General features: G+C 43.6%; 1 protein-coding gene across 1 annotated transcript in view; it reads left to right on the top strand.

Annotated features, from left to right (window-relative positions):
* The window catches only part of SMARCA2 (SWI/SNF related, matrix associated, actin dependent regulator of chromatin, subfamily a, member 2), a 167,559-nt gene that overhangs the window by 103,842 nt on the left and 47,818 nt on the right, over positions 1–15,899 (top strand). Inside the window, exon 25 of the mRNA XM_014460338.2 lies at positions 3,048–3,266. Coding sequence (XP_014315824.1) covers positions 3,048–3,266 — 219 coding nt within the window. The remainder of the gene's footprint in view (positions 1–3,047; positions 3,267–15,899) is intronic.

Consider the following 15,899-nt stretch of genomic DNA (forward strand, 5'->3'; position numbering starts at 1 on the left):
CACAGTCAACATGGGATGCTCATAAAACCTAAATGTCTTAACTAGTATTGTTGGTCACCACTCTTATAGATTGTATCTATTTAGGTAAAGTAGCGATACCCACAGGAAATAGACATCTTTTCTCCCCTGGAGGGGCTTATTGAAATGTAGATTACCGGGAACCCTGAGGTGGGAAGCCCTTTACTTCCCTGGCTGGTCACTGACGGGTAGTGATTCAGCCCTGCTCTAGCCTCACATGCTCCGGAGACCCTGAAAGGGTAAGCTGCCTGCCATTGTACAAATCAGATTAGGCCCCAAAATAAGGGGCAAAGAGTACTTCTTTTTTCTCACTTTTGGGCTGGGTATTTGTAGAAATTGACAGCTTGCGGGGGACGGGGGACTGGAATGTCTAGCCAAGGCACAGATTTCTTTTCGTTTGGGACTATTTTATCGCACAAAAACAGGCTTGGAACTGGTGAAGGTGGTTAAGGAACACTTTTTGTAGGTATTTTGATTTTGTGAATGTTCTGCCTGTTTCTTAAAAGGTTGATTTCTCATTTTTGGATTATATTTTTGAGTTCGTTTGTTTTTCCGTTGAATGTATTGGGATTACATTGGTTAATAACATTATATAAGTTTCAGGTGTACTTTATGATATAATATCTGTATATTCCATTGAGTGTTTTTCAAAGTCTTATAATCAGCTGGCTGCCTTTCTAACTCACTATTCATTAACACCTCCACCAGGGGGCAGGAAATCATATTTGAATCCTTGCCAGCTACTCTGATTAAAAAGTGTAGTGAGAAACAATGGGATGTGAGCTGGATTTGGATTTCAGTATTTAAACTCTTTATTCGTTATTATAAAAGAGTTAGTTCTCTGTAAAATGAACCCAAACTTTTTAAAACCATAGGCACTGTAGTTAAATAACACATTAAGCAGATAGTCTCTTTAAAATAAAAGAACATTTCTCTTGAACATTTTTCTTCTAAAAATGCAACGTGAGAAAAAGTTATCTCTCATACTGATTACCTGTGAATTTTACCTAAAAAGATATTTTGACAGGTCAAGGTACATATCTGAAACATTTTGCTAATATATAAATACGAAGCTTTTAGTTGCTATGTTCCCTACAAAGGCAAGAAGTACTTTTAAAAATATTTGTTAGCATAAGGTTTATTATCAGGCTTTAAGACAAACATATGCATGTAGTAATAAATAAGACTTACTTGAATATCAACTTCAGATTGTGTACTGGAATTCGGCAAGTAGAAATCTCTGGGAAAGAGATGCAGTCAATAGAATTTCAAGCTGATTAAAAATCGTAACAACCTTTCCTAAAAGGAAAAAAATGCAAGTGTAATTTGTTTTCTTTTATATCAGCAAAGATTTATTTTATCAATTGTGTGGCACGTCATTTTACAGGTCTTGGTATAGGTAACGGTAGTAGCCTAACCAAAAATTGAAGCGACAATATTTTGTCATCTCATTCCATAGCACATTACCAAAAGAATATTTTTCTTCTCAGCTGTCTAATAACTATTAAAAAGATTACCTCAAGAGGCCCCTTGATCGAGAGATTGCAATGTTAACAAGGCATCCTGTGTGTGCTAATAGCAGAGGCTTGGTGGATCCCATTGCTGATAGTAAAGCATTAGAAGGCAGGGTTGTGGTTGCAAACAGCCTCTCCAGCTAACTATAGCCCATGACAACGGGATGACCACATTGATCTCCCAGTGGGCCTCTGCCATGCTCCCAGCCCACCCATTTGGGAATATAATGATTTCCAAATATGTTTAAGCATTGTTTAAGGGTTGAACTTTAATTTTTAAATAGATTCTAGAGTTCAGATTTCAATTTGAATAGAAATTTCACTTATATTCTGTTACCAGTTTTAGCTCTTATGGAAAAATTGTATTGAACCAAAGGAAAAAAGAGGGAAAAGGTAAATCATTTAATGGTTAATGGTCTATTCAGTTGTAGAAATGACACATCAGCTAGTGATATATACATATAACTAATGTATGTTGCAATTCACTGGAGGTTTTGTTTGCTTTTCTTTAGCTATCAAATTGTTAATTATAAGTTAAAACCATATTTGTGGCACTTTATAAGTGCACAGGGCATGGGAAAATAGGCATTTTTGAAGGTTATAAAAGAATACAAAAGAGAGCCATTTCTTTAATAACTTGACCAGTGGAGATGAGATTACATCCGAGGTCTCTCTCTCGTGGTATAATATTTTCATAAGAGCTAAATTTTTTAAAAGCTGAAGAATTGAGGGGCATTTCTCTCACAGGGCCCATGGCATACTGAACATTTAATACATTCATGGCCGACCGACTGATCAAACCATTTATGTGCCCCCATGTCCGAGTCCAGCTGAGGGTGGTGGCCACTCTGTTAGTGACACTTGAGTTGCTGATTTTATTTCCTGGTGGTTCAACCAAAAGCATGAGCCCTATCGAATAAAAAAAGGACTTTTTAAAATATGCTTAAAGGATACTTTTATGCCAGGGCAGCAATGAATTGTATCACCAGGACTCCTATTTGTTAACTACATCCCCAGTTTGAATCTTTTTTTTTTAAATATATTTTATTGATTTTTTACAGAGAGGAAGGGAGAGAGATAGAGAGCTAGAAACATCGATGAGAGAGAAACATCGATCAGCTACCTCTTGCACATCTTCCACTGGGGATGTGCCCGCAACCCAGGTACATGCCCTTGACCGGAATCGAACCTGGGACCCCTCAGTCCACAGGCCAACGCTCTATCCACTGAGCCAAACCGGTTTCGGCCCCAGTTTGAATCTTAAGGGGAAGCTTTGCACACATATAGACTAAGAAAAGGAATTTGTAAAGATTGTTTGTTAAATGCATACATAAATCTCAGCAATGGGTACAAAGGAAGGGAAGAGACTAGCGCATCCACAAGAGAGAGTCCCCGTGGGACACGGAGAGGGACCCCGCAGCCTTAGGAGGCGATGTGTGAGAGGTCGGTGCGTTGCGGAGTCTGTGCGGTACCGAGCCCCGCCCTCACTGATGAAACTTATGTTCCCATCCTCAGCGCATGGACATGGACCGGCGGAGGGAGGACGCCCGGAACCCGAAGCGCAAGCCGCGCCTCATGGAGGAAGATGAGCTGCCCTCCTGGATTATTAAAGACGACGCCGAGGTGGAGAGGCTGACGTGTGAGGAAGAGGAGGAGAAGATATTTGGCAGGGGGTCTCGCCAGCGCCGGGACGTGGACTACAGCGATGCCCTCACCGAGAAGCAGTGGCTGCGGGTAGGTGTGGCTTTCTTCACTGTCCTCCGCTGGTGTCTGGTGGCGCTTCTTGTTGGCTCGGAGCAGTCAGGAGCCTAACGCTGGCTTCCTTGGAGGGGCCCGAGTCGCCAGGAAAAGGGGAGACGGCTGCTGACCATGGATAAGTCATTCTGCTGTCGCCGTGGAATCGTTCTTCACTCCTTGAAATATAGTGAAGAGGTTTTTTTTTTTGCTAGAGCAGAGCTGGCCATTGGATTATTAGAGCTCTGAGACCCACTAAAGTTTTACGACCAATTGCCTGGTCATGCCTCACTCTCTCCAAGTCAGAATCAAAATGTGGGAAAGGGGGCCTTCGGGATCTTTTTCATCGGTCCCCCTCCTTTCATGGCCTTGAATCGGAGCTTTACTTCTCCAAGGCCTGCAGAGACGGCTCAGGGGCAGGCCTCTTCCAGCTGCACCCTTACTTCATTAGAGCCAGAAGGTGCCTTTGTATTCTCTTGGTGTTACAAAGCAGTTGAGGCCCAGAGAGGTTAAGTGATTGTGTGGGAACGCACAGCTGGCCAGAGATAACCGGATCAGTGAGTGCTGTTGCATCTGCGCACTCACTCTAAGAGTGATCTGCTCTGTCCATCGCAAACACAGACTGGGGCCTGGGACTTGGTCACTTACGCTTAGAAGGGTTGTTCTTTAGTTTAGGGTGATTTCTTATTCCGACTGAGGAATGAAGTCTCAGAAGGTTCGTTGGGGAGCACGAAAATATAAGAAAGCGCCTCGGAGCCAGGTGTGTGAATCTTCCTTGGGAAGGTCGGGCCCTCCTTGCCCTTGGTGGGAGCAGACTGAGTACCTAGACCAGTGATGGCGAACCTATGACATGCGTGTCAGAGGTGACACGCGAACTCATTTTTTTGGTTGATTTTTTTGTTAAATGGCATTTAAATATATAAAATAAATATCAAAAATATAAATCTTTGTTTTACTATGGTTGCAAATATCAAAAAATTTCTATATGTGACACGGTACCAGAGTTAAGTTAGGGTTTTTCAAAATGCTGACACGCCGAGCTCAAAAGGTCCGCCATCACTGACCTAGACAGACACAGTCTGGGGCACACATTCCAGGCAGGGGCAGTAAGTGCTCGCTGGAAATAGTAACGCAGTTGGGTAAAAACCAAACAAAATAGAGGTTGTTGTTGTAAGTTGTTCATTTTATCAAAAGGGAATGCAATTTCCAAGGTTTGTAGAACAGAGATTTTAGGACCCAGGTCATAAGTAGGTAGGTGGGTTGAAAAAGGCCATGGGAAGTATTTTGAGATTGGATGTCAACAGCAGGCAGGTCTTGGCACCACTTGAGATGTGATTTACCTGGGATGTTGTATGATGAGAGAGACGTGATCTAAATTTCAAAAAGATTGAAGTCTGTGGTATTCAGAAAAGAGAGACTAAGAAAGCATTGCTCGTGTTTATGATTGAACAATGGCTATGAAATGTAACTTTCATGTGATTATTTTATGGTCGTATCCAAACATTCAGGTGGTCTCAGAATACGGCTCTATGGATTTCTTTTGTTTCACTATTGTGAGGTTATCAGCTGTATAACTAAGATTCGTTCTATAATGTGAAGAGATTTGTGTTTAATAATCATTTCTGAGTTCAGGAAAATCGATTCCCTTTCTTTTTTATTTAAGCAATGAATTAAGTACCTGGAGTATTATTACAAGAGATATTAATCTAGGGCCGACATTTTAGTCAGTCTTTATATATGTATTACAGAGAAAATAACCTTGTTTATTGGTACGAATGTAGCTGAACTTTTTATTGTTTAAGTAATCACTGGGAAATAAATGCTCTTAAGAAAAATAACTATGAATCTCAGATAAAGTATAGGTTTAGAATATCTCATTTTTTTTCTCTTTTTCATTCAGTTTCTATCACAAATGATTAGCACAGTGTTTAGCCCCTAGTAGAGACTCAATGAATGTTTGTGAAATGAAATTAAAACCTTGTAAGAGGAAAGTGGAAAGTTACTAATTTACCAGTGATGTCAGGTTGTCTTTCTCTTTCTGGTGTACCTAGTGGACTTCCTTTTATCGGTAACATATACATCTAAAAATGGAAAACTAGTTTGTTTTACAAAACTACACTGTGAAATTGATGTTCATAATTTTCAACCTAAGGTGCATTGTGAGATACCAAGTCACCCAAGAAGGTCAAAACTGTTCTTAGTACAGCTCTATTGTAATAATTTCTTTTGGAATCCAGGCTTTCTCGAACCGGATGTCCATTTTTGGTATGAGCCGGTAACTTGCTGTTAACCAGGAACCAATGCAGAATGTCCTGTGGCCCTCAGCATTCGAAACAGATGCTTACTGTCGTTTGTTTTCTTCTTCACCAGTAGCAATCTTGCATAGTACCAGCCTGTTAAGCTTTTCTGATCATAAAGTGATATTCAAGGGGTTCTCACGGGCCTGCATGTGAAGAGATATTCTCGATTGGTTTAAGATTGAGCAAAACCCAGCCAACACAGCCTTGAAAGGGAATTTGGCAGGGACCATGGTGTAAGAAATGCTGTGGCAGGGCTTACAATCATTCCTCTTTTTCCTGGCAGTGTTATACAAAGCCTGCTTGGCAGAGGCATCAAACATACATAGACTCCCAGAGTTGGAAGGCAGCTGAATGGAGCAGCTACCCATCCTGTGCTTAAATCACATTGTCTGCGGAGCCCAAGCCAAGAGGCTGGCCGTCCCTACAGGAAACACTCCCCTTCTTGTCTGCGGAGCCCCTCCAGACCTTCTTCCTTTTGAATGGAATCCTCTTTCCCTGTAGCTGCTCCTCACTGTCCTGGATTCTAGTCCCTGGAGTGAACAGAACGTTATTTTTTCTCTTTTTAGCATCACGTCCCGCTGGACAAAATATTTGAGTATTCGTGTCCAGTCTGGAATGAACTTTCTACCCTCCTCTTTCTTCTGAACTTAGCTCATCCTTCAAGGCCCAGCTCGCTTGCCAGCACTTCTGTGATGCTTCCACAAGTATCACACTTGCCACTGTGTTCTCATAAGTCTTTGCTTGTCCTTCTGTCACAGCGCAAACCCGGTTTCCTAGTTTTCTTGTTAGTTGCTGACGTGCCTGGTTTCCTGACTAGTGGATGAGCTGCATCTTGTTAGAACTTAGGTCTCCGTGTGCAAAGAGTAAGCGCCCATTGATTGCCCAGTTGAAATCTCACTGATTGATTGATGTATAAGAGTGTTGCCTAGGGTAATGTTCACGGCTGCAACAGATGAACCTAAACATGCCGTATGTGTGGGCCTATTCAAAAAAATAAGTGGAATTTTTATTTCTCACATGGAAGTAAGTCCACAGTAGGCATTCCTGGTTGGTGGGGACAGCTGTCCTCCATGTGGCCAATCAAGAATCCTGCTGACAGAGCCTCTGCCAGCTTAGACATCCCGTCCCAGTGAGCTGGAGGTGGGGAAGACAGCATGGAGTGGTGGGCATGGGGTTCTAATGGGCTGGGTCTGAAGGTTCCATGTCACTTCTGCGCACATTCCATTGGCTAGAAGTCAGTCCTACGGCCACCCTAGCTGTAAGGAAGACTGGGAACTGGCCTGGCTGTGTTATAGGATGAAGTGGAGGGTCCTCTTCCCCACTGTGATGCTGGGGGTTGAAACATTCAAACCTGTAAAGAATTACTGAGTTTATTTGAGCCAAACTGTCGATAGTTTCAGGGAAGCAGAATCTTGACATCCTATATAACAAAGAGGTAATATGCAAACTGACCGTCATGCCCTCGCACAAGATGGTCGGCCCCCCGCTGTGTGGTCACAAGATGCCTGCCACATGATGGCCAGCAGGGGAGGGCAGTTGTGGGTGATCAGGCCAGCAGGGGAGGACAGTTGGGGGCGATCGGGCGGGCATGGAAGCTGTTAGGTGTCGACCAGGCTGGCAGGGGAGTGGTTAGGGGGTGATCAGGCTGGCAGGCAGGCGAGCAGTTGGGAGCCAGCAATCCCAGATTGTGAGAGGGATGTCCAACTGCCAGTTTAGGCCCGATCCCAAAGGGGTCCCAGATTGGAGAGGGTGCAGGCTGGGCTGAGGGACCCCCCCCCCCCAAGTGCAGGAATTTCGTGTACTGGGCCTCTAGTATTGAGATAATGCTCATGAGAATGGCAGTTTTTCAGTTTGTTTTATAAATTACAGTCACAGGAGGAGATGTAAGTGGGTTACATGAAATCCGTTGGTGATAGATTAGGGAGGCGGAGGAAAGCAAGGGGAGGGGGAGGGCCTCTGGGATTGGATAAAAAGTAAAATGATAGACACTTGCTTCCTATACATAGGTGGTACAGGATAGTTAACAGTCAACAATTAACACAATAACAATTACAATGAAGAAATTTGTGGTCTCCACCCTGATGCATTGATTGTGCCCTGAGGGAAGCAAGTGGCACAACCAGAAAAGGGAAGGTTACAGGTTACCCTGACATTCCAAATGCCTGTTGTCAGGGATGCAAAAAGACAGTAGGCTCAGTTAAGATCAAAGTTGATCTTTGTCAGGGAAGATACCAGCCTAAGACGTGACTACCCACTATAAACTGCTTTTTTAATTTAAAAAGTTTTAATTTTAGACCATCCTTTGTGGTTACTTTAGGCCTGTACATTTGCAAGGCTGCCACGCAGACCTCCTCCGAGCTAGTCAGGTTAGCATGTGGCCCCTTTTCGTCCACAGGGTGGAGTCCTTACAATATCTCAAGAAAAATTCCAAAGTTCCATTTCTCTTAGTCCAGTCACAGAGGAAGTTTAGCTGGGATTTCAGTAAAACTAGAAGCAAGGCCAGTGTCCAGAGTTTCCTTTCCATATGCCGGTCCGTTCAGCATCAGGCTAGCTGCACTCCATGAGTCCATTGTGTCTGGGGTCCACATGGCCCTGTGGGCCCTGTGGGAGTCCCAAGAGCAGCAAGAGCACAAGAGTAAGAACTCCTTTGTTCAGAGGATTAAATATGCCAAATGTCACACCCTTGCAGTGGCCACGCCCATTCTGGCCAATGACCTTGGTTCTCAAGTGTGACTGACAGCAAACAAACACCTTCCCTATGTCACCCCAACTTTACCAGGCATGCGTCTGTCTCCCCTTTTTTTGGGCCCCTGGGAGTGTAAAGTTGTAGCTTTCTGGTGAAGCTGCCTAAATGACAGGCCTATAATGTCTGGCTTGCCTTTGCTCCTTTCCTATTATCAGTATCTAGTTAATGACAACAGAATCAGCTGTGAGCCCAGCAAAATAAGATTTTGGTGACTAGGTAGCCTCAGAACACTTAGGTTAAAGTTAAGTGATATGACATGGCCACTTCCTTTTAAAATTTTATTATGGTTTCATCACAAACAGGTTTTATTTTATAACCATAGTATGCTAAAAATTCCCAGTGTCCTTTAGACAATCTGTTTAGTTGGAAGATTTTAACATTTTTTTTCTGTATTTGTAATGTTGATTTAAACGAAAAGGATCACAATTTCCAACACAGCTCAGTTAAAAAGAACAGAGAGAGAGAGAGAGAGAGAGAGAGAGAGAGAGAGAGAGAGAGAGAGGCTTGTAGGTTGTTTTAAACTTCCTGTTTCCATTGAGGAAACTTCAATTTCTTTTTAGCCAGTCTCAAGTGACCTTTATCTTTTTGGGGTAGTCAGTTCAACATTCATGTATGCTATGGGCTGTCTCTCTCTCCCCCTGGGGGCTCCTGTCCCAGCATCCTTCCCAAGATGGCATCATCTGGGTAAAGGTGGAAGCTGGCCCCTGGACCCACCTTGAATTGCCTGTTTAGCATAACAGAGGCACAGCTATCCCTCAGGAAATTCCAAGGGTTTAAGAAACTCCTTTGCCAGGAACCCAGGACAAAGGCCAGACAGATTCTTTTATACAACAGGTAGCAACATCTTCAGGCCTGACCTCCTGCCTCTCTTCACTCCTTTCTCTGCAGGGAGGCTCACTACCCTGCCTCCCGTCCTGCAGCTTCTCCCCACAGGGTGGCTTCTCCTGCAGTTCTGAGGATCCCTGTCCACCAGGCTTGGCTCTTGATTGGGAAGAGTCTTTGGAATTGAGGAAGCTCCTCTCGGTCAGCAAAGCCTGGTGCAGAGGCTGCTGATGCTGGGCTGCTCACACATCTGGTTCTGGAAATCACTGGTGTCATTTATTTGTCTTTTTGTCTTCACATACCAACTTTATGCTACCCCCCCCCAAGGGGCACCCCTGTGCGGGGAATAGGCTCTTTAGAAATTGTGAAAAAGAATATTAATGTGGTTTTGGTTTTTAAAATATTATATGCAGTACCATTTTATAGCTTTCCCATGGTGTACCCAGGTGATGACTGCTAAATCAAGTATGGTATATGTATGTTGTATTTGTGCACACACGATAATTTCTTGGAAAAAATATCTTTGTTTCTGTATGTGTGAGAGCGGATGCTTCAACCTAAATTGGCAGGTGTCTGATGAGCCCTGTGGGCTAGTTTTTTTCAGTTTAACTTTAACCATGTGCACAGTGACTGTGATGTTTCTAGTATTGTAATCATTATCGAAACGGGGGCTCCGTAAAATTGGGGTGCCTGCGAAGCCAAAAAGTGGGCTGAGGGCGTAAACTGGAATGCCTGGGTTTTCTATTCTTCCTGTTCTTTGGTCCTTCTGCCAACTTCAGAATCCTTCCCTTCCTCAAAACATTTAGTGACATCCCGGAATTTCTGTAATTGCTGAGTGAGTGATTTGTGCCCTCCAGCACTTGGAGATAATTGGAATGCAATCTGAATTATGTGCTCTGTATAATATTTAATTGCCAGCCTGCTGGAGGGAGCGAGCTTCCTGCGAGGGTACGCTTTTGTTTCACAGTGGATCTGATGTCTGGAAACGGCCATGTGGGAAGCCCTTCTTTGTTGCTGGTGTCTGTGTGGTCCTTATGCGTGAGCGTGAGGATCCTTCTTTCTGTGTAAGCTCCTGGTGAGGAAGGAGGGCACCTCTGGGCTGTTGCCGTGTCCTGTCCAGTTGGGCCCCAAGCCATGTCATGTAGATGATGGTGGTTAAGACTCCCTTCCCCGGATCTTTAAAGCTGGCTGTACATAAGGCTAGTTTTAGAAGCCAGAGGGTTTCGATAGGGACCTCGGGGAGAGGCAGTGCAGAACACCACCCTCTTTTCCCTCCACCAGTCTGTTGCCAGGACAAGCGTCCCATGATTTAGGTGCCTGAATGGGGTCCTCATAGTCATGTTGACTGACCACTAAAAGGATTTTTGAGGTTCCCATTTCCCAAAGCTCAGAGTGGGGAAAACACAGTCAGAGACGCTTAAACCACTTAATAGCAGGGGGATAGTAAGTGGCATTTCTCAGTGGGATGTAGTGTGCGCCTCTAAAAACTACAGAGCACCAGCATGCAAGTACAGAAGATGCCTTCGTTGGCATCCCATCACAACCAGCCCCTGCTCAGCTCCAACGGAAAAGGCTGAGGAGTGAGTGCATGAGAGTTGGTCACAAAGAACTAGAAATAGTATGAAGGCAGTTACAACATTGGGGTTGTAAACAGAATATTTGAGGCATAACAAAATATTTTCTTAATATATAGAGAGGGTTTTTCTCTCTCTAGGAATGTTTGAAACAGGACACTGTCCCACCTCTGTCTGGGCTGGGTTAAATCTGATTCTGCCTGAAATCAGACACCAGCGTTGCTGAGAGCATCAGTGATTCTGTGAGATGGAATAAAATAGAATCAATATATAAAATAAACATAATAAAATAAAATATTTATTTGTCCGAAAATATTTTATTTTATACTGGCAAGATTGTTTTGAATTCTTTATCTAAAGCATAATGTGCATAATACCAAGTAGCTTGATGCTTCTTTTGTTTTGTTACTTTAAATGATCTTTCCTTGCTTTTTATATATGATTTTTTTTTTAATTTTTAATTTTTTGGTTTTGTTTAAGTGGCATTTTTAGTTTTAAAATTGGGTCATCCATCAAATTTACTGGGGCACCATTTCTTGCAAGCTGCATTTCCGTTTTTATACACAAGGGAGAGCTAAGGTCCTAGTAAATAGATTTGGGTTTTGCAAAATTCCAGGTTCCTCAGTACTTCCGAAGGCCTTACTGAACTAATTAACGGCAGTAAGAATCGTGAATTGTTTGGGGAAATATTTGACAGCAGCAAATGAATTTTTATAACTTTCTCCGATTTTCATTTTATTCTTAAATCTATTGGCTAGATTGCTTTCACAGTGATTGTATCAAAATACACACCCTCTTGTCAAAATTCAGGTGGGTAAATTCAATAGAAGAAATAATCCTCAGAGGGCCAACTAAAATATGTATTAAGGTTGAGAAGTGAGAAAGACTTGTTTCAATTTATTTTTTTAGATCTGTGATGCCTGGAATTTCTGGTCTCAAATACTATTCTTTGAAATCTAACTCAGTCGTTAAAAATAATGAAGTTGGAAATGGCTTACAGATACTAAACCAGCCCAAATAAGTGCACATTATCTTTACAAGGAGCAAACTACTGCAGAGAAATAGATGGTTTTAAGAACATGTTGGCTTTTTTGAATCAAGATTTTGGTTTTGTCCCATACTTTTTTTTTTAAATCAGTAAAGCTACATGAAGAAATCAGTCTTTAAATATGTGTTTATTTTTAAAAATTTGCCCTAACCGGTTTCGCTTAGTGGATAGAGCGTCGGCCTGCGGACTCAAGGGTCCCAGGTTCGATTCTGGTCAAGGGCATGTACCTCGGTTTCGGGCACATACCCAGTGGGGAGTGTGCAGGAGGCAGCTGATTGATGTTTCTCTCTCATCGATGTTTCTAACTCTCTACCCCTCTCCCTTCCTTTCTGTAGAAAATCAATAAAATATATTTTTTAAAAATGTATCTTTATTGTTGAAAGTATTACAGATGTCCCCCTTTTTCCCCTTTGACCCCTTCTACCTCCCCACCCCTGTCCCAGGCCTTCACCACACTATTGTCTGTGTCCATGGTTATGCATATATGCATATAAGCTCTTTACTAAATTTGTATTTATTTTTGACAAATAAAAAGTATGTATATTTAAGGTGTACAATGTGATATGTTTTGACATTCATTGTGAAATGCTCTCACTCATGGGGTGCAGGTGGGAGAGAGTATAATTAAGGACGTTGGAGACAGACAAGGATGACTTTGCTGTCCCTGTGCCCCTCCCTGTCTGGGTGGGTGTCGGCACTGCCACTGTGATGGCTGTCTCGCTGGGGAGGTTAGGAGACTGGCTAATAACATGAGCCTTGGAATCTGATCAACTGGGAATGTGACCCCAAGTGCCTACCTTGCTCGTAGAATGTTCTTCACAGAGTTTTCTGAAGTTTAAATGTGTGTAACATGGAACCTGGCATGTAAGAAGGATTCCTCCAAAAATTAGCTATTAAGGAAAAAAATTACTATTAAGTGTTAGCTATGACATATTAAATTACTTCAGAGAAAAACCTAATAGGACAGGAAAAGAACAACAACATTTCTGCTTCGTGTCTTGAATGCAAGTTTTGGAGTGACAGGACAGAGGTAAAAGGTGGATGAAGAGGCCCCTGTCCTGGCTCATGAGTGGAACCGAGGAGGAGAGGAGGAAAGGATCACTCGCTGGATATGTTGTGGGACGTGCCCACAGGCTTTGTCACCTCAAGCCCACCGAGCTGCGCTGCTCACTCAGCTCTCGACTCTCTCCACTCTGGTTTCCACGCCTGCAGACATGACCACTGGGGCCAGCAGTCAGGCACCTGGACTGCAGGTCCTGGCCCAGCCGCCAGCTAAGTGTGTGATCTTGGACAGGTCTCTGATCCATTGAGATGCATGATCTTTGATTGGCAGGGTCCCTTCCACCTATCTAAAGACCCTCCCAAATCCCATGAAGCGGCTTTTTTGCCTTTACTTTTCAGCATGGTTTTAGTAATGGTCATCCCCTGCTTTCTTACCAGTGGGGTCCATTCATAGAGACTGTTTAAAAGCAACGCCCATGTATTGAACATCAGTGGGTTGAGCCCCACACAGTGCTTGGACTGGGGAAGACGGTGTTAATTGTCAAGTTTTTATTCCTTTCCATCGTGGCTGGCCCACCTTATTAGTGCAATTAAGAGCCACATTTGAGAGATGCTATTAGAGGTAATAATGCACACTTAGCCAACCTGAAGAGCTTGTCAAGAGCAGGTCTCCAAGTGTACACAGATGGGAATTAATAGAGATTAAAATAGATGGTGAGAAGCTCTAACTTGGAGGGCTTTTAAACTGTTCAGGAAATCCGCAGTTTAAACATAATGTTTCCTACTTCATGCTAGAGTTTCAGTGTCATGCCCCTGGGGGCGTTAGTTGCGATTTCCCCTCCTTTACACCCAGACTCTGGAGGGTGGAAAGGCAGCTGCCTCTCTGGCGCAGTTTGGCCTCCAGACCCGGAAGGTAGTGGCATTCGTCTCCTGGCTGCTGGGAGACCCAGGCCTCTGTAACGGCCACACCTGTGTTCCGGGCGTTTTCCTACCCACCCTCCTTGGCCCCCCAAGTGAAGGGAAATCCAGCAACATAACCTTTGACAAAAGAAAGGTTTAGGTGCCAAAACAACCAGCTGGAGCATGGGGCATTTACAGGTTCTTGGTGTTTTGGCCGAGAGCTGTTCCTCTTTGTTCACAACGGTCAGGTGGCAACCCAGAGTGGTCAGATTGTGCTTTCCAAAGCAAATACCAAGTCCTCGCACCTTCTACCCACTACCGCCACTCCCCACATAAAACCCTACTGTGGCCTCGATGCAAGTGAAATTCAATCCAAAGACTTGAACATGGCCTGTGCGGCCGTGGCCATCTGGCCTCTGCCTGGCCCTGGAATCTCATCTTCAGCCCTTGCTCCCTGGGTGGCTGCCACACTTGACTCTGTCTCTGATCCCTTGCACTTCCAGGAAGGCTCCTTCCCAGGTCATCCCATGACTGTCTGCTTGTCCTAATGGTTTCTCTCCAGAGAGAGATCCCTGCTGACCACCCTCGATGAACGAGCCAGGCCCTGCCAGTAACTGTCCCATAACCTTTGCCAGTCCTCTTCATTGTCTCTTTCCACTAACATGACGCTCCAAGAAAGCCAGGGCTCTCACCGGTCTAGTCTACTGCCATGTGTCAACGCCTGGAGTAGCACCTCATACGTAGTAAGCACTCAGTAAATATCTGAATAATTGGTTGCAGAATTAGTAGAATCCTATGGCGATTTTTGACCAATATGGTCAAGGTGGATATTGTTGGCATTCTTTCCCATTGGAAGATTCCAGTGACCTGTGTCTTCATGTAAGAATTTCTTAAAAGAATCCTAGAGGCATGCTGTTTTGACATAAGTGCTCTTGAGCTTTTCAGTTGAAGGCTTTGTTTTAATTTCAGAAGATTGTTTGAAAATGCATAAAAAGTACAACCATTGCTTGACTCGGAAATTCTCCTAGGTTTTTAAACAGCTGTCTTCCAGCTCAAACACTCCTCTCTTTCAGCAAAAAACAAACAAGCAAACAAACAAAAACCAACAGATTAACACATCTACTCTAACTTGAAATTAAAAGATTAAAAAAGTAAGTTAATTGGGTTATTTCTAGTTTTGTACAAGAAAGTCCTCAGGGCATGTTGATTTTAAATATGTCATATTTTCCAGATGGCTTCCTTTCTTATTTTCTAAAGGATGTCCAGTTGTTAGAATCATGAAAAATCGCAAATGGCACCATGAAACTTTGCTCTAGGGAAAGCTTGATTCTTGTTGTGCCATTGCTATTGAAATGCAATGTTTACGTTCACTGTGCTTGTACTCCCCTTGTAGAAAGCATATCCTAATGCTTGGTGCTGGGTTTTTTGTTGTTTTTTTTTTTTTGCTTTTTTTTTTTTTTTAAATATCTTCCCCTTGGACCTTGTAGAATATTTTCTAAAGACTATTTAAAATGATATCCTCAAAACTTCACTTTCATCAAGGTTTCAGTGGTTCTGTTCTCCTCCATGTTGTGGAACGAACGGGGCTCAGGCATCAGGATGTCAGGGCTCTGGTTCCAGACCTGTTGTTGTTCTGCTATGTGATGCCTGGGATAAGTCACATCACCTCCCCGGGCCAGTTTCCTTGTTCATACACTGGAATCGTGAAGTGAGGGCCGGAGCTAAAGGAGAGAGTGTGGCCCCTTCTCTCCTGCCCTATCCTTCTTTGATTTTTGTCTTCGGTGGCTCTAGAAAGAACTATGTGGTTTTGCTGTAGTCTGGCTGCAACTCTGAAACTGAGGGACATGGGTGAGAGATTTTCCTCCTGGCTTCCTCTTGGAAATGCTGGGTTGACAAGGGGCTTTTTAGCATGTTGGAGGACTCAGTACATGACCCAGTGTGCAGAATTTTCAGGACTAACTGGTTGTAGCATTTGGAGAGTTGAGATGCGTCCTGTGTGCCACAGGACATGATGGACAGCACTCCAGTGGGGTGGAGCCCATGACGGGAGCGCCCCCTGCCACAGGGGACTCCTTTCCCTGCACAGGTAACTGGGGCCTTCAGCAATCTGCACAGACCAAGACCGAGAATTTTCTCGTATTTTGTCATCAAGAAGAAACAACCCACCCCCTCACTTTTTTATCCCTTGTACACGACCTGGCAGAGTAGCTGCTAAATGGATCCATCTTGTTCTTTGAAACA

Source organism: Myotis lucifugus, unplaced genomic scaffold (genome assembly GCF_000147115.1).
Source record: "Myotis lucifugus unplaced genomic scaffold, Myoluc2.0 scaffold_130, whole genome shotgun sequence".
Lineage (NCBI taxonomy): Eukaryota > Metazoa > Chordata > Mammalia > Chiroptera > Vespertilionidae > Myotis > Myotis lucifugus.